At 39.0% G+C, this 24,367-nt stretch overlaps 1 protein-coding gene across 3 annotated transcripts in view; it reads left to right on the forward strand.

Moving 5' to 3' along the window:
* The first annotated feature begins 11,421 nt into the window (after nt 1-11,421).
* The window catches only part of LOC311307010 (BAR/IMD domain-containing adapter protein 2), a 35,927-nt gene continuing 22,981 nt past the window's right edge, over nt 11,422-24,367 (forward strand). For all 3 annotated transcript variants that reach the window (XR_014630251.1, XM_084435693.1, XM_084435694.1), the window contains exons 1-5: nt 11,422-11,786; nt 16,447-16,555; nt 17,608-17,683; nt 17,793-17,879; nt 22,021-22,082. Coding sequence is in view for 2 of the 3 variants with exons in the window: in XM_084435693.1 (XP_084291819.1) it covers nt 16,508-16,555; nt 17,608-17,683; nt 17,793-17,879; nt 22,021-22,082 (273 nt within the window). In the remaining variant the exon portion in view is untranslated. The remainder of the gene's footprint in view (nt 11,787-16,446; nt 16,556-17,607; nt 17,684-17,792; nt 17,880-22,020; nt 22,083-24,367) is intronic.

The following is a 24,367-nucleotide window of genomic DNA, read 5'->3' on the forward strand; positions in this document are numbered from 1 at the left end:
CGCATGCACGTGTTTCGTTGTCACGGCTACATAAACAAATTTCCACACACAGGAAGACAGATGTTATGGTAATATTTTACATGTATTTTAATCACAAAAACGTTTGCATCAAGTGAAAGCATCAGGCACATTGGCTACCTACATAATAAGCTGTTTTAAATTTAAAATGTTCAATGCCTTATCACACTAATGTGACCGAACCCGACCCGAACCCGAACAGAATTTCTAAATATCTGTCCGAACCCGGCCCGGGCCGTCGGGTACTGGCGGGTCGTCGGGCTCGGGTCGGGTATCCATCCTCTACTATGGACCAGTGAGGTGGGGATAAACTACTGAGGGGGAAACCTATGACGAAATCTTCACCACATGGTTAGCCCCCGAGGCCTGTTGCACTTCAGTTCTTCCATGGGCTCCGCACTGGTCTGTGTGTCCTATTCTGTCCCTGTGTTGTGTGGACACTGTACAGTGTGAGAAAATTTGCACATTTCCATTCTCCAGTGAAACATCAGTCATAGTAGACATCATAATAGAGGATGGGTGTCTGACTGGAATATTCTGAGGTATAACATTTAAGGCTGCGAGTCTACTTAACCAGGGTTCCCCAAAGGAAGGCTGAGACAGTCACTTTCCTTTTGTTCTATTAAACAAAAATCAGTCTTTCATCTTTGTTGTTGTTTCTGGGGAAATTAAGCACTCACAGCCCAAATGGTTAACACACCTTATCAAGTTGCCACACGAGTTTAATGAGGAGGGGAGGGGCTGCTTCAGAGTAACAAGCAGGCTGAGCAGAAGCTGAGTAAATTGAGCGTCAGCGTCAGTTCTGGCAGGCCAGGTAGTCAAGACGCTGCTAATGCTGTTTGCTAAGAACACTGTCCCATCAGCTGATCTGCTCCAGCTGAGCTGCATTAGCTCGTTAACTCCCCTCGCTGCTCAATGGCCAAGCTCAAACAAGGCGCCCTATTTAAAGCACATTCAGTTTGCTCATACATGCTTGCTGCTTGCTTCTGCTGATCTGTACGCTGGTAAAAAGTTGTTTAATTCCTTCATCTAGCTTGTTTCTCAGAAGATGGTTTAGTCATCTCTTCATAGCGCTTACACTGCAGACTGTCAAAACAGTTCAAAGTCAGATAATTCTAGGTAACAGCATGTTTTAGCTATTGCAGTCTTGAATAGTCTTTTCAGTAATTAATTAATTTTTACCATAATATAAATTGCTAAATTAGGGTGGCTCAGACGACACCGTTTGAGACACTCAATTTCTGTTTTGGGGGGAATAGCTCATCTAGTCAAAATAATGTGAGAGCCCTTATTCTGCTGCTGCATCCCCTCATGCTGATAATGCTGTCTCTATATGCTGCTGCTATCTCCTCATACTGCTGCTGTCCCCTGACTTCTGCTAATTCATGAATGGTCAGGGGACTCATCTGATCAGAACATACTGCTGCTGCTGTCCCCTGATTCTACTAACTCATGGGTGGTCAGGACTCATCTGATTATAACATATTGCAAATTATCCGTATATTCATAGATTACTAAGCATATAATTGTAAAAATAAAATCATCCTCTGTATCTCAGAGGATTGCCAGGTGTGGTTTTGTTTGGGGGGATATTTTAGCTCTCACAGTCCTAAACTGTGTGAGCGTTCCCTAATGCTGCTGCTGCTGTCCTCTGACTCTCTGCTATTTCATGGTGCTCATGAAAGGTCAGAGGACTCCCTGAACAGAGCCATACCGCCAAATTTCAATTCAGGAACATCAACTTGTTTGCAATCTATTCAATGAAAATTCTTTATTTTTATTGTCTGTGTGTTCTTGACTTAATGGACCTGACAGAACCTTGTTAACGTCTTTAAAGTTCTTTTTGTTTTTCCTACACTCTTTCATCCAATGCCCAGGTTTACCACAGTAATTACTGCTGCCCTCTCTCTTAGGACATTTGCGTTATAATACTCAACGGTATTACTGAATTTCGTAGAGTAGCTGACTTATCTCTCCGTATTATTAAAGAGACGGCCCGTGCTATTGGCCGTTCTATGGCAGCACTAGTCGTCTCAGAGAGACATTTATGGCTTAATCGCTTGGGGATCGGGGAAAAAGACAGGGCTTTCCTTCTCGATGCCCCCCTTTCGCCTTCTGGCCTCTTTGGCGACGCGGCAAGAACCGTTGTCGAGAGGCTTCAGGAGGCAGAGCGACAATCAGCTATCCCCAGTTGTCAGTCCAGGTCTCATGGGGTTGCTGCCAGGGGGCAGCCTCATGGGACAGCCGCCAGTTCCTCATATTTTGAGAAGGTTTCCTCTCGTGCCCCCTCGTATAAGGCTTGGGGCCAGAAGAAACATTCTCGCATGAAGCCCTCTATATCGAAGACAGGTCTGAGGACTGTCTCTCGGGCTAAGATGGCTTCAACTAAGAGGTCTTGTCGTAACACGCAGACCCTTATGGCCGTTCCCCCAGGAGAGCGAGTACAGGAGTCTCGCCCCCTTATACAGCCCTTAGGAAATCGATGTTTACTTCCCGCCGCCGATGGCGCTTCGGGACACATCGGCTTCCAGCGAACACAAATCGCAGTATCTGCCCGAAAACGTTGCGGCCCTGTCGAGTTCGCCGCCTCTCAGGAGGTCTGTAGAGAGCATATTTCGGTTAGTTCCTGCCAGTTAGCTGCTTCAGGTCACCGAAACCATTTGGAAATTTATAGCCGAGGCCAGTCTCGAGGGACTGGTCCCCATAATGGCATATTTAGACACCCCGAGGGGTCTTCAAAACATAGCCTAGGGGGTCCTGCTTACAGTGGAGCTAATATACAAATAATATCTACTAAGAGTGGTTCACATGTCGGCCAGCCCCGAGCAGGGTCGGTTCTTGGAACAGGAAGTCTAGTCTCTCTTAACACAGGAAACCTCAAGGTGGGCTCTTCCTTGGTTACGGGAGCCCGGGTTCTACAGCTGGTACTTCATAGTTCCTGTGAGGGAAGGGGAGTTAGGCCTTGTTTCGGATCTCATGGTACTGGATCAACCTCCGAGGGGGTTCAGATTCAAGATTCAAGATTCCGACTGTCAGTCAGACCAGCTCCGAGGACTGGTCTGTCGTGATAGATCCACAAGCTCCTTAACTCCTCATTCCCTTCTAACCCCATCACAGGAAGTTTCCGAGATCCGCTTTTGGGGGAAAAGCACATCAGTTCTGGATTCTTCCATTCGGCCTGGTATTGTATCCCCGCACCTCCTCGGAATGCATGGTCACTGTCCTAGCTCCATGGAGTCTTCAAGGCATCCTCATTCCCGTCCATTGACTACTAGAGCAGACGGTTCAACACCGAGGTGTTGTTCTGAGTCTCGTGAGGTGCTCGGGAATATGGCTCAGAGTCTAGGAAAAATCACCAGTGCCTCTTCAGAGAAACCGATTCCTGGGGGCGGTGTAGGTTATAGTCACGATGCAGGCACAATTGTCTCCAGCTCAGACATTCACCTTCCTGACCATAGTCATGAATATCAAGCTAGGCCAGGCCACCACTATATGACCTTATCAAAGAGTGGGCTCGCTGGCAGAAGTGTTCAACATACTATTCTTTGGCCTGCTGTACGTGGGGGCCCTGTAGTAGTGGCTCAGGACCAATGGGTTTTTCCCGAGAGGGAACCCACTCCGCATGACCAGAGTTACGTGCACATGCCCTCGTTTTCTGATCATGGAGAGGAAGTTATGGTTTCTGCTCCTAGAACCTGTGTTGGAAACACAGGGTCTGAGGAAACTTCAGACAGGCCATCAGGTACTATTTTTGACAGACACTACATCGGTGGTCTCTCTGATCAAAGAGGGGGCAGTCATCCTGTCGAGGCAGGGGCTGCAGCCCGGGGATTTCAAACTCCACCCCAAGTTGGCTTTAGCCGGGATGGAGGTCGGTGTGTCGGAGGTGGTCCTGTTTCCCTTTCATGAGGACGGCCACCTTCTGCGCCACCTCTCCCGTGCTCTTCCAGCTCTGCTGGGTCTGGATATCATGATACAGACATGGTTGAGGCCATGTCTGTGTATATTGTTCTGCCCCCGGGGGTTCTAGAGTACAAGAGGGTTCGGCAGTACGGGATCAGCTTACTCTTAGTAGCCCCGTACTGACTGGCCCAAATATGGCTTCCAAACATCTGGGCCCTTCTGGCAGGCCTTCCGCGGTAAATCCGGATCAGGATGGTCCTCCCTCCTCAGTCCAAGGTCGTGATATTTCACCCTTGGCTGTAGCCCAAGAAGCTGCTGGATTGGCCCCTGAGGGGGACCAATTCATAAATTCTGGTCTCTCAACCGAGGTTGTTGAGACCATTCTAAACTCTAGAGCCCCCTCCACGAGGAAACTTTATGCATTTAAATGGAAAATTTTCATTTTATGGTGCAGAGAACGTCAGTTGGACCCAGTTAACTGCCCAGTGGCTTCAGTACTGGAGTTCCTCCAGAATCGTTTCTCTGACGGGCTCTCCCCATCCACGCTTAAGGTCTATGTGGCGGCTATATCAGCCTTCCACACGCCTTTTAAGGCTGGGCACGCTGGGGACACACCCACTCATAATTCGTTTCCTTCGTGGAGCCAGGAGCATGAGGCCTGCCATCCAGCCTAGGGTCCCCACGTGGGACCTGGCAGTGGTCCTCGAAGGGTTATCCCTGGCACCCTTCGAACCCCTTGATAAGGTGTCTGAGAAATTGTTATCCTTTAAGGCAGCCTTCCTGCTCGCTATTACTTCCCTGAAACGAGTTGGCGACCTGCAGGCGCTATCTGTGGCTCCCTCTTGCCTCGAGTTCTCCCCTGGCAGAGTGAGAGCCATTCTCCACCCTAGACCTGGCTACGTGCCTAAGGTGCCCACGAATGTGGCACGGTCTATAATCCTTCCGGCCTTTCATCCTCCACCGCATGTGTCGGCTGATCAAGCTAAATTACACTTGTTATGCCCGGTTCGAGCTCTTGAGGCCTATGTACATAGGACCTCGGGCTGGAGGAAGTCGGACCAGCTGTTTGTGTGTTTTGGGTTATCCAAGAAGGGCTCCCCGGTCTCCAAACAGACTATTAGCAAGTGGATAGTAGAGGCTATTTCTTCAGCCTACAAGGTGCGCAATCTGCCTTCACCTCTCCTGATAAAAGCTCACTCAACCAGAGGAGTGGCATCCTCTAGAGCCTTGCTAGCAGGGGTTTCTCTTCAAGAGGTCTGTGATGCCCCTGGCTGGGCCTCCCCACACACCTTCATCAAACATTACAGTCTGGATCTGCCCTCTACACCAGGTTCACAAGTTCTCATGTCTTGAGTGTGCCAGATTGCTTCACACCAGGGCAGGGTCTCTCAGTGTGGTGGCGTGGGTATTCGTTCCCCAAAGTATCGAGTATCGATGCAGCGGGAGTTCCCTTTACGAAAGGGAACATCTCGGGTTACGTATGTAACCCTCGTTCCCTGAGTAGGGAACGAGACGCTGCATCCCTCGGCCACACTTTTCGCGCTCCTGAGAACGACTTGCTTCGACCCTTTAAAAGCTGACGCGGCTATGTTCCGTTGTCCTTTTATAGCTTCCGGATCACCGTCACATGCAACGTCACGAGTGACGAAAGACACAGCACCAATCAAGATTGGAATAGTTCCATTACAGACTTCAGACGCGTCATGCCGAGGGCATTCCCCAAAGTATCGAGTATCGATGCAGCGTCTCGTTCCCTACTCAGGGAACGAGGGTTACATACGCAACCCGAGACGTTTTCTTAACCAAGAAACCAACAATTACTAAAAACACACACAAAAACTGATTTTGTTTCTTTACCAAGAAACCAACAATTACTAAAAACACACACAAAAACTGATTTTGCACGGGCACTTTGCACTGCTCCCTGGATCGACGGATGTGGATGTAATTCATTGTGGATGTAATTCATATTCATTTGTGGATGTAAACTGAATCTATAAGTCAGCTATGCTGTTTACTTCTATCTAGATAGATTCTGGTGCGCTTAACGTTATCGCTACTGTGTAATAGTAGCCTATGCTATTCACCAACTAAACATATCCTATTCAATGCGTTCACAGTCTCTTTCACGGGCATCATTTGTAGTTGCCTATTCACAAGCTGTTTGCTCAAGCATAGCTATACTGTTTACTTCTAGATATTATATTTTATTCACGGCCATCAATTGTAGTAACCTAGCCTGCTCCCTGAATTCAATGCGTCTCTTTCATGGGCACCAAACCAACAATTACTAAAAACACACACAAAAACTGTTTTGCACGGGCATTTTGCACTAGTTTATTTTAATTTTAAGTTTAGTAAATTTAACTACTTCTTTAAAAAGCATTATTTTGTTTTTAGATTGTAATGTTGCAATGTTAGAATGTAATGTGATTTTTTGGGATAGACTGCAAGGTAGATATAGACTGCAAGGTTACATTCACTATGTTTGTTTTCATAGCCTTCAATATGAACATTGTTTGTAGTACAATATTGATCAAGATATGAAATAAAAAAATGTTTTAAATTAAATATAGTTATTTTTATTTATTTTTATACAGTTTTTCATTTAAAAAAAAAAATATATATATATATATATATGTAAATACTGAAATTCCATTCATCGCCATTTAGCCCAAAAATTCTGATTTCTTTGGAAATTGGCGATTGCCCAACCTGGCATGCTTTAAATGCAGAATTTTCCATTTTTAGCTAAGCAGTAGGCTAATAATACATTATTATCACTGTTAAGTGGTTATTTAACAATTAGCCTACATCCAATCCTGCATTAATAATTCAATTTGTTTGCGCCACTGGAAGAGACATGCACAACAAAGAACAGAGAAGATCAATATTCAAGTTTATATAGTTTATATTAGTAAAATTAATTTCAACATAAGTTAGTGGTTATTTTATGTATTTACATATTTACATCACAGGTAAAACAGTTAGCATCTACGGTTTCTGTTCTGTAATTTTTCACGTCAGCTTTCAACTTGGCCAACTTCATGCTAATCGCATTAAAAATATTCAGGCCGAAAGTTTGTTTCCAAACGCAAGAGGGCAGCAGAGCATTGTTTTTCTGTCAACTCTGTCAGCAAAATTGCTTTTTAAATACTATTAACACCACTTCAGCAACAACAAAAAATATAAAGGTGTTGTCTGGCAAATGATAAATATGTATTTAATATCGTAAATATATTTATAAAAAAAATTAAGGTAATGTTCATGGATCAATAAGCATTTTTTTTTTTTTTTTTTTATCAGGAGGTACTGTAAGTGTACCTTGGTTTTTAAAATGAATATATGCATTTGTTACTGTACATGTGAAGCTATTGAATCATTTACACTGATGCCAAACCATAAGATATAAAAACTTGTATGAGAAAAGTAGGCCTATTTCTTATCCTGTCTATTGGCCCTATAGTATTACAAGTGGACAAGTATTACAGCTTTCTTCTGTCATTCACACTGATATAAACGGCTGATCATAATCCGCCAGCATCATTTATTTATGACTTTTTGAATGTTTCCTCAGGTTGTCCTGTTATTCGAGTCATGTGCACATGTTTTATTTATTTATTTTTTTTTGTTGTTGCGAAGTTTGGACATTGTATTTACAAGAAACAAGCCAATTAGTCAATATGGACCAGAGTGTCTGAGATATCAAAATATCCATCTGTAATTTAACGATTAAATGAATGTTCATTGATTGACTTTTTGTAAGGAGTAGCCTCTCAAAGTGATGGATACCAAATTTTGTGTGACCAAGACAAACAGGCTAAGAGGATGGTTTTAAATAAGAATGAGATAGATAGATAGATAGATAGATAGATAGATAGATAGATAGATAGATAGATAGATAGATAGATAGATAGATAGATAGATAGATAGATAGATAGATAGATAGATAGATAGATAGATAGATAGATAGATAGATAGATAGATAGATAGATAGATAGATAGATAGATAGATAGATAGATAGATAGATAGATAGATAGATAGATAGATAGATAGATAGATAGATAGATAGATAGATAGATAGATAGATAGATAGATAGATAGATAGATAGATAGATAGATAGATAGATAGATAGATAGATAGATAGATAGATAGATAGATAGATAGATAGATAGATAGATAGATAGATAGATAGATAGATAGATAGATAGATAGATAGATAGATAGATAGATAGATAGATAGATAGATAGATAGATAGATAGATAGATAGATAGATAGATAGATAGATAGATAGATAGATAGATAGATAGGTTGGTGGAAATGGATATGAATGTATGCTTTGAAGGCACCGAACTGATGTAATTATAGTCATCATGAATGATTCCAGAGCAAAAGCTTAGCCTAAATGAACTTACAGTTTTTTCTGAATTGCTAAAACACATTTCTCAAAACCATCACTCACTTTATCAAAACCTTAAACACAAAACCAAATCTTCAGACAACATTCAGAGAACATCTGACTCTTCTGGCAAAATCAAACATTTGCCTCAAAACCATTTAATCTGTGCTCAAACAATGCTTTCAGACACACATGAGTCAATATTATAAACACTACAGATCATTCATTAGACACTACATCAAAAAATGGAGAACACAGCATCCAAAGCATGCTTACAACAAATTATAGTAATCCCAATTTACAGTAGTAAGGTAAATAAATTGTACACTGTACTGCAAGTATATAGTATTGTACTGAATACTGTATAGTAGGCCTATTGAATGTCTGTATATTCAGCACTTGCATATACTGTAAAAAAAATACAACTGCAAAAGCCACAAAAAAAAGAATTAAATAAACACTCTAAATAAACAGCATGTTACAGTACACTCAAATACTGTAAGTTGTGCAACTGCAAAATCAAGGTCAGCAAGAGATTGATTCTGCCTCAGCGTGACGTCTTCATGTTGGCCAGCCTGAGGACTCTGTCCACATCACAGGCAATGTTGTCTCTTGCCAGGCAAAGGAAAAAACCCTCTGGCCTTGACAACACTGTCTACACCTTGCTCTTTCTCGTCTTCATCCTCTTCCTCCTCGTCTACCACCTCTTACTCTTCCTCCTCTTCTTCTCAGATCGTTCCATCTATTGTTGGTATCATCATTCAGTTCACCGGTGCACTCTGAGCTGGCTTACGGTGTTGTTGGTTTGATCACATCATTAGAAATACCGTTTTTTCAAATTGCTTACCATTTCTGAAACTATGGCTCAATTTCTTGAAACTCTACACACAATACCACAAAACACAACATGCAAAAGAGACATCTCTTGCAAAAGCAAACACATCCTTCAAAACTATTTAAATTCTTCCAAAAATTGTTTATATATATATATATATATATATATATATATATATATATATATATATATATATATATAATACTGTATATATATATAGTATATATACATACAAACATACATATATGTATATATATATATATATATATATATATATATATATATATATATATATATATATATATATATATATATATATATATATATATATATATATATATATATATATATATATATATAAATACATACTGTTGTTAGGGGTTAACAATTTAGGACCCAGGGACCAGATGTTTGAAAGAAGACCCGGAGTCAGAATTATAACAAATTGAAGAAAAGTTTTACTGAAGATAGTTTGCAGTTTCATCAGCAGAAGTCAGCTTCAAGGTTCATAGGCCGCCCCGCTTACAGTTATAAAGATCACAGCAGTTATACCCTACACACACAGACATACGTTATACCCTACACATCGATTATGCAGCTGACACTCAGACCCTGAAGTTAGGCACGTCGTGACCTTCCAGGTCGCAGATTTGGGTTGCTGGGTGCCAACATGTCCCAAACAACAACTCAGTCAATCTCCAATAATGCCAGTGGCTCCTTAACCTGTAACCAAGAAGAATAACACACACACCGACCGACACACAGCTTTTCCAAGGTTGGATTTGGCCAGGCTCTAACTATAAACAGGAGTCTCGTCTCAAAACATCAAGATAACAAGTTCTTTCTCTCAAGGATGGAATACATGAAAAGAACATCTCAGTGATCACACTGGTAACTTCTATAACAAAGTAAAATCTCCAGAGAAGTCATTCAACTCATTTGATATTTAGAAGGAAAAATATTGATTAATACCTTGATTATAATCACTCATTACATATATATATATTTACACTATAAACAGAAATTCAAGGGGGTACATTTTTTTTATTTCTTTCCAAAAACTGAGTTTTGATTTCTATGTGATCAATTTATGTATAGGTGTTTTCACACATGATCATAGGGTGTAGGTCATCAATAAATGAGTGTGGCATGTAGAGAACTGTGTTCAAAGTTTTGCAAAAAGTTTGTTTTCCAATTTCAAACTGAGTGTAAAGCGTATAATGAGTTGATCAGAAGATGAGTGAATGGTTTCACTGACTGAGCCTCAAGTTCCACATTTTATTTAGTGTGTAAAAAATAAAAAAAAATAAAAAACTGTAAGAAATAACAATTTTGAGTCGATGTGTGTAAATGATGACAACTGTGTTGTAGTTGTGTTTAACTTTTGCCTGTCTGTGTTTAGCGTTTTGAAACAAGTGCATCACAGTGCGAAATGTGTTTTAGTGAGTGAGAATGTGTTTAGAGATTAGCAAAAAAGAGTGCATGAGATTTCACTTTACAGAAAGAGTGATTTATTGTGGCAAAAACAATGTGTGTTAAAGTGGTTTAGGCTATTGAGAATTTGGTTCAGAAAATTGGTATTTAGTGTTTCAGCAATTCATAAAAACTGTAATAGCCAATGCATAACAATCAGTCATTCACAATGCAGTTTATTAGCGGCTGACCCAGACACAGATCCGGGCCACATATGTGGATTCCACGTATGCCAGATGTGGGCCGGATCTGGGCCGACACTATGTTGCCATCTAACTTGTGACAAATGTTTAGATATAGCGTTCCCTGTGAATTCCATGCAACTTGTCATGCTTCCTCAGAATGACCTGTTGAGTATAGTTAAGATATTGCATTAAGCTGATCAAATAGTCAAAATAGGCGATGTCAGATCATTTAATTGGCTTATTGGCTTAGCAACGCTTTGATAAACCAAAATTCTGTTGATATTAAGTTTAAAGTAGGCTAAATGTTAATTACATTTAGGCTAAGAATTATGATGTTTCTTGAAGCCTATATTCTGCCCCATGTAGGCCTAATTTTAACCACATTTTTTTGCACATTCCACTTTTAATATTCTACTTATGGAATTTAAAGTGTTCGTGGACACAGAACGGGTTATGAATGAGAGTGGGATTTCTCTCTCTGTCTGTGCGTGTGTGTGTGTGTGTGTGTGTGTGTGTGTGTGTGTGTGTGTGTGTGTTGGTCCTGTAATGAGCGGAGGCTCTATTCACAGCTCAGTCCCGTTACCTCATTGACATTCAGTCCCAGTGAGAGAGACTGACAGAGAGTAAGAAGACCGACATTGTCCGGGACAGAGACAGAGACAGCGACGAACGAGCCGCTCGAGATCTACATACCGACAGCAAATGGACATTTTAGGCGGAATGAAGATTAAAGTTTGATGTGAGCATGAGTGCATGTGATCTGAAGAACAATGAGCACTGAATGTGTTCTGACCTGGATTCAGTGAGGAGTTTGGGAGAGACAGGGTGAGGGGTGAGGGGTGGAAGAGGGATTTACTGGGTCAAACTAACTAAACTACCCCCACCACTGAACGGAAAGTCATAGAAGGAAAAGTGACGAGAAGAAAAAAACACCAGACAAAGCGGTGAGGAAACGATGAACACTGAAAAGGTAGGAAAATTACTATATGATAGGCTACAAAACCTCTGAATAACCACTAACACTGTAGTTCTTTCAATTCATTAAACGAACAATCTGCTAAATGACTCTCAGTGCAACAAGTGCCATGTGAACAAATATTAAAAATGCGAATGTTTAGTCAACGTGATTAGCATTGTAAATGGCAACGAGCTGATAAAGTTGCATTGCTTTTTTTCTTTTAGCTTTGAATCATTTTTGTTCAGCCTTGTGAACTATTGCATTTAAGCAGCAATGCTCTACTAAAATGTCACTTTCATATCAGCTCACACAAGTTTTCATTACAGTCTTTCAGTGTGTGTTAAATTAGCAGAATCTACTCGTCATTTTTACCTCATATATTTAATCTCAATATAATATCTCATCGCAATTACATAACTTTAACACCAGCCCTATTAGGGAACAGGTGTCAACAATGAGAGAAGTAGCCTATATGAAATATGTGAAAACATTAGAGACAACAAATTTTATGTAGGCTACATAAAAAATGTCGATATAAAAATGAATGCTATATATTTATGATATTATGGAATGTGGCAATATACAGAAACATGCAGTGATACAATTACATCTTCAGTGAAGACTAAAGTTTGATCAAGTAGAAATACAATCTGTTTTTGTGTGGTGTTGGTCTTAAAGATTCATTTTCCAAAATCTATGCGTGTTAGTTTTGAAGTTATCTGCTAATGTTCTCCTAAACACTGAGAAAATTAACTTTGAGCATATGAATTCACTTAAAATGTACAGTCTTTCTCTTAAAGGGAAATGGACAGAAATACGGATGACTCTTGTTGCACTCAGGGCTGCTTACACATTTTTGTTCATTCAAATGCAAGAATGTCCCTCCCCCAAAACCACTTGCTTTTAACTGAATTTCAAATAGCAAACCATGGTTCATGGCTGTAATGTAAACTAAAACTTACTGACTCTTTACAAAAAGGGATGTCCTAAAGTGACATCTTTGTATCTTATTTACCCTAAAAGGTTCATAGTAATGCCTTATGGCTATATATTACTACTCTAATGTACTTTTTGGGGTAAATATAAGGCACAAAGTTGTCCCTTTAAGGAAACTGCCCTAGTGACGAGCTGTTGTACCCCTAATGGCCAGTACACATTGTACAATTTTGGGCTGTCCCAGACGAAAGATGAAAGAATCGTGGTGATTTCTGTAGTCGTGGCTCGTAAACGGTGGTCCTACTCCTACGTCGTCCAGTGAGAGAGGTTCAAAGATGACCCAAAGATAGCCTGCGATCATTTTCTGACAGTGTCAGAACTTTAGCATGATCATCCCACAGTGTGTTTGATACTACGACCCACGTCTACTGACTAGCCAATCAAAATTCAACATGAAATGGTGTATTGATCAATGTGATATGGTGCTAAAACTTAAAACTTCTTACCTCAAGCTCCATTTGCAAGATTTGCATGCTAAGTTGGCCTCTTTTCCCAAGCCATGACCATGTCCATATTCTCCTCTTTTTTTCAGCGCACATAAAAACCACAATTGTCAAATGTTGATTCATCTTGCTGTATTTGTTCACCACTAGCGCAGGCTGAAGACCTTTTATTCTTCTATACTAACCTGCGTCGTAGACTATGATTCAATAAGTGTCATCATCATACAATCTTAATACATTTCACGAGTTCACATCTACATATAATTAGTACAATAAGTTTATGCGTATTTGGCGTGCTGTCCGGCGAGAGGGCTCCGAGCTCGGAGTTAGGCCCGAACCCAGAGTACTCCCAGTTGGTAAGTGTAGATGGAACTGGAAGTGAGGAAATGGGGTGGAGGAGGGATGCTGACAACTTTCAATGAACAGAGATAGGTCTGCTGTGAATTTATACTCTGTCATTGAGTTGATTACTGATTAATCTCCAGCTGTGCATAATTTGGTTTATTATCTGAACCTGCTCCTCCCGAACTTTGTTAATAAAACATCATGTCGTACCCAAGTTTATTAGATCCATGTCGTACATTGTGATTTGTGGTGATCTTATAGGATTGCTGAAATCACACAGTCTGTAGCAGGCATAAAAGTACAACATGGATGCTGTGAATTGTGGGTGAATCACTGAACTATTAGTCAATCATCTGCTCTCATTAGCTTTGTTTCCATCCAGCTATTTTTATGGGAATTTTGGATGTAGTAAAAAAGAGACACATTGGCTTCCCCGACTGCAGCAAACTTCCATCTTTATTACATCAGATATTTTGAAAAGTGATTTTGTTCTCTTGAACACATGGAATGGAAAAGGTGCTTTATTGGCAAATGTTTTATGTGATATTCCAATTTTGCGCAAAATAATGAGCAACTTCGGATGGAAACAGAGCTAGTGTGAATCAAAGAAAAACGAGAATAATGGGAAATGGAAGTGTCATATGATGAGAATGTTATTTTTTTGTCTCACTTGATCATTTAGGTCAAATTCTTCCTCCTAATCTTTCTCTAATAACACGCATGAGAGCGCTGACCTGGTGTAAACACTGGCCTTCAGAGCTGAAGCTTTATGTGATGGGTAATCCTGACTGGAATCTTTTATTCGGGATCTTTCCAGAAAGGGAAAGCGCAGTGTTTGTTCAGCGGCGTGACTCTTGCACTTGGACTGGGGAAGAATTGCTCTCCTCCAGGGCACTATGGCATATCAGACTCAATTTCATAACCTTAAGACATGCAATAACAGTGTCTTAGGGTGGCTCTGGCCAGACTCAGACAATGAAATCTCTTGAGGTTCACTGACAGGGGTGGTCTTTATTTTGAAATTCACAAAATAAAAAATGCTTACAAGGTAACAGTTCCATAAGATGTCAAATAACCTATAACATGCGTCATGTGGTGCCATCTAACATAATTATTCAGGTAGAAATATTATGACTTAAGTCAGCCGGACTACTTCAGGTTTCTGACAGCAAATCATTTTTGGGGGCATGTTCTGTATATCAGAGATTAGATCTTCTAGCAGAATTTCATTAATAAAATAATGCTTTAATGAAAATGTGTGCCATTAATGACTTTATTAAACCCATTAAACCCTTTACCGTAACCCCCTTTTTGAGCAAAAATATGAAAATGCACTATCCAAACTTAAATGGATGTAATTAATGCTTTGGAGTACAGTCCTCAGTTTGGTCTCCCTTTCAAGAAGACACTCGGCAGATTATTGCAGACATACACTTCAAAAAATGAAAGTGTAAAAAAGTTATAGAAGTTTAAGTTTAATGTAAAAAAAAAGTACTGTACTAAACATTTTTTATTTGATAGAAAATATATATTTGACTAAATAATTTTTACTATAAAATTGCTATAAAATTGCTATAAAATCAAAGACATATTGTATGTCTAATCAAGTTGTGTTCCAAATTTAAAGTTGATATCACAAAAATTGAGGTTTGTTTAAGCATAATACCATAAATAGCCACCGGATGACACACACATTCCATTGAGTTTTACTGTGACAAATTAATAATTTTCTTTCACAATATCACTTCTATCACAAAACAGTCGCCAAATATGGAACCTTGAGTCTCAAAATATGTGATAGGAAAAAACAAAGACAATAAAAAAGAGAGCACCAAGCGCCCGGTAGTTGACAGTTAAAGGGTTAATATAGTGACAGTTTAGCGACATTTTAAAAGATGTATATTAAGGACATCCTATTATTTTACCTGCAAACAAACAGTACACTCACATGAAGCCATATATAGCCTACAGAAAATCTCAACTGAACTGAACATTATCGCGCAGCTCTTTGTATAAAGTTGAATACATAAGTATGTCCAACTTTATCAGTATACATACGTAGAGCGGTACATGCTATATATAGCAAATCTCAACGGCTTGATTCCTTGTATCGTCTCAAAATGTAAACTATAATATTGCACATCTCTAATCTGTTAAATGCAACCATAAGGCATGAAGATATTCTGTTTTCCGTAAAGCTGCTTTGAAACAATGTGTATTGTGAAAAGTGCTATAAATACAAATAGATTTGACTTGATAAAAGCAATGCTTCTGCACGCCTAATGCACTTTTGCTTAAATATGACAGTTATATTCCTGCATAAAATGTCCTTCCTGTTGATGGTTTGGTTTAAATATCTGGGGCTTTTATATGTGTTGGGTCTTTTGGTGACACAGTGATATTTTAGACGATTCTTTTCTTCCAAGATTGTGACTTTGGTTTCCTGTTTTTGAACGTCAATATCTCCGTGCACATCCATGCCAAAATGGTTTGTCATCTTGGCCGAGTCCAAACTGGGCCAGTGACTGCGAGCCTGGACTAAACACACAATCACACAATGCCTGACCTCTCTAATGCTCTTGTGATTGAATAGAAGCAAATCCCTTCAGCAATGTTCCTCAGACGCATTCCTCAGACGTCTGGGGTTGTTATCTCAACTTCACAATAATTACAGTGTTTTAGAACATCTAAATATTCTAGTTACAATTGCTTAATTTTCCATTAGAATTTGTTACCAGTTATTATTGATGAATAGTTTATACTGTGGTTGAAATCATTATGATGTTCCCTCATACCATGCCAAAATCAAGGCAGATCTCTGCAAATAAAAAAGCAAATGAAATGATCCCGATTCATCTCACTTTCTTGCTCTCCTTCTCTCCATGTAGCCAGTTGTGCTGTGATTTACGTGTAAAAGAAAGGTGAACTGAAGCTGGAGAGAGAAGCACAATGTCACGCTCAGATGAGGTCAACAAGATGACAGAAAATGTCTACAAGGTAAGACTAAAGGAGACAATGAAAAGACTATTGAAGACGATAAAAGGAGATATCTATAAAACGTTAAACACATGCCAAGTTCATAGAAATGTAATCTTTTATTTGTTGTATGTTTTATGTGTAAAAAAACAAAACATATATATATATATATATATATATGTTCTCTCTCATTATGAGGTTCTCTCAAAATTATGAACAAACGTTCTTCCAGTAACATTAATAAAACGTTCACTCAGTTATAGTCTTTAATAACGTTATCAAAACATTAGCACATAAATGTTATTTATACATCATTCATGGGACACTTTTTTTGGAAACATTTTAGTTTGACATTAGTCTAAGGTTTATTAAACTTTAAAACTTACTACTTTTTTCAGATGGTTCAGAGAACATGCAAAAGTAGCATTCACATAATATTTGCAAAATAATAAAAAAGACAAAACTTTATGTTTTATCTAATGTTCACATAACCAAGAAAAATACATTTTATTACATCTAAATAACTGGATGTTTTGAATGTTCTGAAAACTTTTTCACAGTAACGTTTGTAAAATATTCTTAGAACATATTTTTGTTAGCTGGGTAGACATTTTTACCTTTAAATGCCGCAAAACATTAATTCTAAATGCATATTCCAGTCTTTGTCTGTATGAATTGTATTTTTATATGAACATTTTAAATAAACTAGCTTTGAACAAAACATTTGCTTCACAACATTGACACTTACACAGATGGTTTTACAATATCCCTCTTCATGCATTACTTTATCCTGTTAAATTATTAGTAATTGAATCCCTTAAATTTGGTTTTGTTGGTGTAACCTATTATATTTAGTTTGATTCAGTCATGTTAAATAATTTTCTTTTGAATAAAATCTATTAATTTAGATGTTAACACATGAAGCAAATTTTTTAGGCTACCATTTTTTCAGTGCGGCCAAAATGGGTATTTATCCGTTTCTTGCATCCTTCTGTTTCAGTACTGTAATTAATTACAGATCAAAATGTGTACAGTTGTGTCCTAACGTCAGTTATTGCTGATTCTGTGTTCAGGGCATTCTGGACCAGTTCAACCCCAGTCTGAAGAATTTTGTCACGATGGGGAAACACTATGAAAAGGCTCTGACGGGTCAGACACTTCAATAGTTCACTTTTTTGTGGGTTAAAGTCCACAGGAAATCAGTGTCACGGACTGAAATCCCTGACTCTCTGTCTCTGTCTCTCTGACTGCTCTACAGGCGTCACAGTCGCAGCTAAAGGATACTTTGACGCTCTGGTCAAACTAGGAGAGCTGGCCAGTGACAGCCAGGGCTCAAAAGAACTGGGTAAGTGAATGCAAGAGCAGTATATTTACAGTACATTTACAATTAAACTATTTCCACTTAAAGGGATATTTCACCGCTGGAAAGATGAATGTGTATTTTATGTAGTAGAAATGTGAAATTATTTTAGAAGTTGGTGCCTTCTAGACTGAGAAAATCCAGAAAATGCTCATGTGGATGAAAGACAACAACTCCCAGAATGCACTTGCTCCGCTGCCCTACGAGGCCACTCCCAAGCCACGCCTACCGGTTACAGAGGGCAGTATCGGAAGAAATGATACAACTAGGCTACTAGTCGACTCGAAACTGAAAAGACGCCGTTTTATGGTGAGATCCCCCTATGGGCGGGTTGAAAAAATGCGGAACGAGCTCCTCCTACTGGCTGGAGTCTCTCGCCTCTGGACAAAAAAGCCTCTGATGAGCTAAATGACGATTTTTGCGACATCAGAGGTTTTTTTCCAGACACACAATACAGAAATCTCTCGTCTCAGGGGGACATGAGGGAGGGAAGCACGGTCACTCGAAAATACTACCGTGTTTCTACTGGTACAAAGCTTAATGCTAATCTATGAAGTATCCCTTTAATAATGTCAAGAGATTAGGCAGTGGATTTTCAGCTCACTGCATGTTTTGTGTGTGACTGGATGGCAAGAGTTTATGTTAGAATTTGAACTGTTATTTTATGTGTTTTCGAGAAAGATAAGTAACAGAGAGAGAGAGCTTTTAGTGACTGTTACGAGGGATTTTTTGAGGTGGTGATGATTGGAGTCTGTGGTCCAGGGTTGTCAAACTCATTACTAATGTAACACACCTGAATCAAGAGCTGTGTCCAAAATAGCTTTTCCCTACATTACTGCACTGCTATAGTCCACTTGATGAAGGAGCGAATGAAAACGAGTGAGTGAATTGACACTGAGTGCACCAGAAGCTGCTGTCGCTTTTGCATAGCTTGTGCTTGCGGTTCAATAATCATTCACGGGGCGGCAGTGGCTCAGTGGTTCATGTAGATTGTCTACAAACCGGAAGGTTGGTGGTTCAATCCCCGGTTCCACCTGACCAAGTGTCGAGGTGTCCTTGAGCAAGACACCTAACCCCAGCTGCTCCCGACGAGCTGGATCGCCTTGCATGGCTGACACCGCCGTCGGTGTATGAATGAGTGAGTGAATGGGTGAATGTGAGGCAATGGGTGAATGTGAGGCAATATTGTAAAGCGCTTTGGTGGCCATTGGGTCTGTGAAAGCGCTATATAAATGCAGTCCATTTACCATTTGAGACTTAGCAAACTGGCAGCTCTAGTAGTAATGAAAATATTTATCTTGAACTCTATGGCATGTATAAACCTTAATTAAACAATTTAATAATCAATTCAAATGGAATTTATACTTGTATGATATTACGCTGTATCCACATTGGACCGGCGGTTTGGAAAATGGATGGATGGAGTCTTTTGGTTTGAGCCATTGAGCGTACATCAGTTGTACACTCGCTGTTGTGGTGCATTGTGGGATTGACTGAGTGCACAAGATAATGTCCACTATGGTTTCAGACACCACTACAAATGGCTGTCCCCTCAAATAGTGTCCTATTTAAGGATATAAGGGGCGATTTCGGCCCAAGTCTTCAGGATCACTAGGAACGTCCAGGCAGGTGATTTGGAGCTAAAATCTGTAAGACTGTGGCCTTCAGGAGCAGAGTTTGTAATCAGAAACAAGCTGCTATTAAGACTGTTGTTTCAATAAAAGAGCAAATAGTGTTCAAATATATTACGTTATAGGATTATAACTAGTTGCATCACTACATGTAATAATAATTGCCTAAAAAAATACATGGAGCAATTGATTCTAAATTACACCAGTCCCCATGATTTAGATCCAGTGTTATTTTAGTATTATTGAGCTACTTTTATAGTTTTTATTAATATTTTCTGTTTTCATTTTCATTTCAGTTACTGTAGTTTTGATATTTTTGTTGTGTTTTTGTCAGTTTTAGTAGTTTTTGGTGTTCTCTAAATATTTCTATATAGTTTTTATTATATATTTTTATATTTTGTTTTCTTTCAATGAACTTTTTTTTTTTTTTTTTTTTTTTTTACATTATAGTTTTTAGTTAACTTTAGTAACCCTTTTTAGATCAGGGCTATTCAGATCTGTTTCTGGAGGGACATGTCCGGCAGAGTAAAGTCAGTGGTGAGAACTTATTGTGAATATGCAAGTAAATATAACTACATTGTTTTAAGTTCACGGTACATCAGAGTTTACAGGAAACGAAAGCGTGGAAACAAATGACTGCAGCAGAAGAAAATGAAGAGGCAAGCCTGTACAATAAAATGGAGATGAAGAAACTAAGAGAAAGCGAGAGAGGGGCAAAAGAGAGAGAGAGAGGGGCCTTTGTTGAAAGATTAACAACACCACATGATCTCATTGTACTGCTGAACACAGCGGGGGTGGATGAGAGGGAGGGAGGGAGGCAGCGAAGGAGAGATGCCAAGTTTCACACACACAGTTGCTCAGTAGGGGATAAAGAAGGCCAACATCCACAGCTCGGCCCACTGGAACCAACAACAAAACACGCCACAAATTTTCACCTTCAATGAAACTTAAGAATGGACAGACATTGCCACGAGTATCACATCCTCTAAAGGAAGAAATTACTCTCTTCAATTCTGTTCTGACAAATGTTTTCTTAAAGATAAAGGTTTCAAAAGGGGCGATGCATTGATAAACCATATTTGGTTCCCCAAAGAACCTTTAAGTCAACAGTTCTTAAAAGAACAATGTTTTAGTGTGAAGAACATTTTAATAAGCTAAATAACGTTTTTCCACCTTTTGTGGAATGGAAAAGTTCTGTAGATGTTAAAGTTTCTTCATGGAACCATTGATGCCAATAAAGAACTTTCTTTCTTTTTTTTTATGATCCTATAGTTTATGGAATTTCAAGATTATTCCAACATATGAAGATGTTTTGACAGGTCAAGTCCAAGCTGGTCCAGTATAGCTGGAGAAAGCAGTCTGTTAGCTTTCCAAGAGCTTTCCCCCTGAAAAGAAAAAGAAAAAAACATGCTGTTTAAATCAGGCACCGGTGATGAACACATCTGCTTTAATATGATAAAATCTCTGTAAAAAAATGTGCATGCCTGCATTTGAATGTCTGTCAAAGGAGAAACAGGCTATTTACCTGCATAATGGTGCATTTACAGCATCTGTTTACTGAATAGGTCAGAGAGTCAAGTCACATGTATGAGTAATGCGCTTTGTACAATACAGATTGTTTCAAAGCAGCTTCACAGTAATTAACTATTAATTTAGCAAAGTTCTTCAATTATGAAACAAATACAATTTCAGCTGAGAGAAGAGAATAGTGTCATTATTCAGCTCAGTTTAGTTCAATGTTGATTAAATTTAGTTAATTGATTGTGTCAAAGTTGCAAAGTTCTGAAGTGAACTCAATTCAACTATACAGCCGCTCTACACAAGATCATTATTGAGCTCAAGGCCGTTTAGGGTTCATTCAGTTTAGTTTAATCAAGTTGATCAAATTATGAAACAAACTTAATTCAGCTATAAGCATCTCTACACAAGGCAATAGTGTCGTCATTCAGGTCGACCCAAGGTTTCTTCTCATCCAATAGCATGAAGTTGTTACATTACATTAGAGGGATCGTTCACCCAAACATGAACTTTCTGTCATCATTTACTCACCCTCTAAACCTGTATGAATTTCTTTCTTCTGCTGAACTTCGACGTGGGTAACCAAACAGTTGCTGGAACCCATTGACTTACTAAAAAAAAAAATACTTTGGAAGTAAATGGGGACCAGAAACTGTTTGGTTGCCCACATTCGTCAAAATTCCTTAGTTCCACTGATCAATGAAACTCATACAGGTTAAGAACAACTTGAGGGTGAGTAAATGATGACAGAATTTATTTTTGGGTGACCGATCCCTTTAAAATCTAGCCTTAAAATTAGCAAATGTGACCTTAATGGAGTCATGTACGATGTGAGTCAGATGAATATTAGATGTCATTATCAGGTTGTGTATGATAGTATGTTTGATAATACATTTGATATAGATCTCATGCTTTGAGTTTTTCTGATTGCGCACAAAGTCTTTGACACGTCTTCTCATTATTTCCTACTGATTCAGGTGACACATTATTCCAGATGGCAGAGGTTCATCGGCAGATCCAGGTCCAACTAGAGGATGTGGTAAGTAGAGGACGTGGTGGTCTTCTGCAAAATAATTCAGTTTTTCTTGAACATTCTTTCATACATACCAAAGTGACATTTAATATGCAGTATGACAAGTAATAATTCCTGTAGCAGGTAGTGCTAAAGGTTACGGGAACTACAGTTACGATGGTAAATACACAATACTAACATGAACTGTTAATAAAATATATGGACACTGATCCTGATGAATAGAATGAACATCATACCTGCATGCGAATCCCTCAAAGCTACATACTAGTTACGCAATTTATTGTTACTTAATTTCATGACTGTTTTCAACAAAAAAACTTTTTATGCGTTTTGACTATTCATTTACATGACAATGGCGTTTTAGGGATCTGAAAACGCAAACTTTTAAAAAAACGTTTCTCCATGTAAACAAAAAAAAAGCAAATTTGGGAAAACAGTGACGTCATGAACATGCATGTTATGTGTTCTGTGTATAGATGCGTAGTGTTTCTTTACAAAGTGGCATCGCCAGTGTGCAAAATACCCATCAATATTCATGGGCGTCCCATCTCCCGATTGTTGCGCAATACCGTTCTAAATTTTCTCAATATGCGGTAGGCCTATAACATCACAATATTTCATGGATGCAAGCCAAGACAATCAGTCTATAGCCTACATGACAACACGCACACACTTAATATAATCCGATATGCTATAGTATTCGTAAAGCAACACTGACAGAGTTTGCGTTGGCTAAAGTTGTTTGGATGCACGCTGTTTTATAACAAGGAGAGGCAAAGTTGTGCATTACAATGCAGACATGACAATAATTGGCACCAATCTGGCGCACTTACAAGAGCAATCAACTGAATAAATGCCAGGTATAGCCTATCGGAGACTGGCACGCAATCAGTGCACTTGCAAATGAGAGCCTACAGTATGACCGATCGTGTGACATTAATTTAACCATCCATCTACAGCAAATACGATCAGACAGATACATAATTGAACACATACACAAAGCATATTCGCCTAACCGTGCAAACAGGCCATCTTTCAAACTGAAAAAAGCCCCACGGCGGATGCTGACAGACAGCCTACAACAAGCCAAACATCACCATGGCGGGTGCTCTCATAAAATACAAGTGATTAAGTTGAGTGTGGTTATATGGAAGAGTGTTATTATCTTATGGAAAGATAAACTGTTGTTTATCTTCTATGAAACTAATAAGGTGAAGAACCTTATTATGCATCAAACAAATAAATGAAATATTATTTCAATTATAATTATAATTACAATTTTTTTTTAGATGTATACATGAACACATGCTGAATAAATACGCTTTCCATTGATGTATGGATTGTTAGGATATGACAATATTTGGCCGAGATACAACTATTTGAAAATCTGGAATCTGAGGGTGCAAAAAAATTGACAAAATCGCCTTTAAAGTTGTCCATTTATGTTAGCGATTGTGCTGCATTCACTCACAAAAATAAATGTTTTATATATACAAAATATCTTCATGGAACATGATCTTTACTTAATATCCTAATGATTTTTGGCATAAAAGAAAAATCTAAAATTTTGACCCATGCCCTTGTATTGTTGTGCGACTGGTTTTGTGATCCAGCATCACATATACTGATAATATACAACAATAGCCGCTTTCCGACCAAGTAGTTACAGGAACTTAGTTATAGGAACTGTCCACTTCTAAACAGTTCTATGAACTACTCTCCCCCAAACTCGGTTTTGCTGTTTGCGTTCGCACTGGCCAAGTGGCCATAGGAACTGGTAGGAGGGGTAAGGGAGTGACGCAAGCACGACTCCTATTTTGACGGAGCGACGGACCTTTATTTTGACGGCGCTGAGAACGCCAGAGCAAACAATGCTCGCATTCTCTGTGTTCATTAGTTAGCGATCTGTCTAACAGTACTGTTTAACATGTTATTAGATAGAATTGTTATAGAAAGTACACAGTATATGAAAAAAAAGTTATTAGCCTATGCCGTGTGTTTGATGTCCAGTGTTGCTAGCTGAGCAGAAATACATAATCATGTTTGACTTGGTCCCCTCAAAGTTGCGTTGGATTTTCTCTTCAGCATAAAGGTTTAGAGACCCATCTATCACTGTTTTCCATGTTTGTATCTAGTTTCTGGAGTAAATATATAGGCTATAATCTGTGTGTTTACATATAGCTGTTTTAAAAATGGCAGGTGCTGGTGTTCCGCCTGCGTTCGGTCATCAGCGTACACTAACGTCATGAGTAGATCCTATAGTGCTGGTTTAGACCCTACTCTGAAGTAAA

Source organism: Rutilus rutilus (assembly GCF_951802725.1).
Source record: "Rutilus rutilus genome assembly, chromosome: 17".
Taxonomy (NCBI): domain Eukaryota; kingdom Metazoa; phylum Chordata; class Actinopteri; order Cypriniformes; family Leuciscidae; genus Rutilus; species Rutilus rutilus.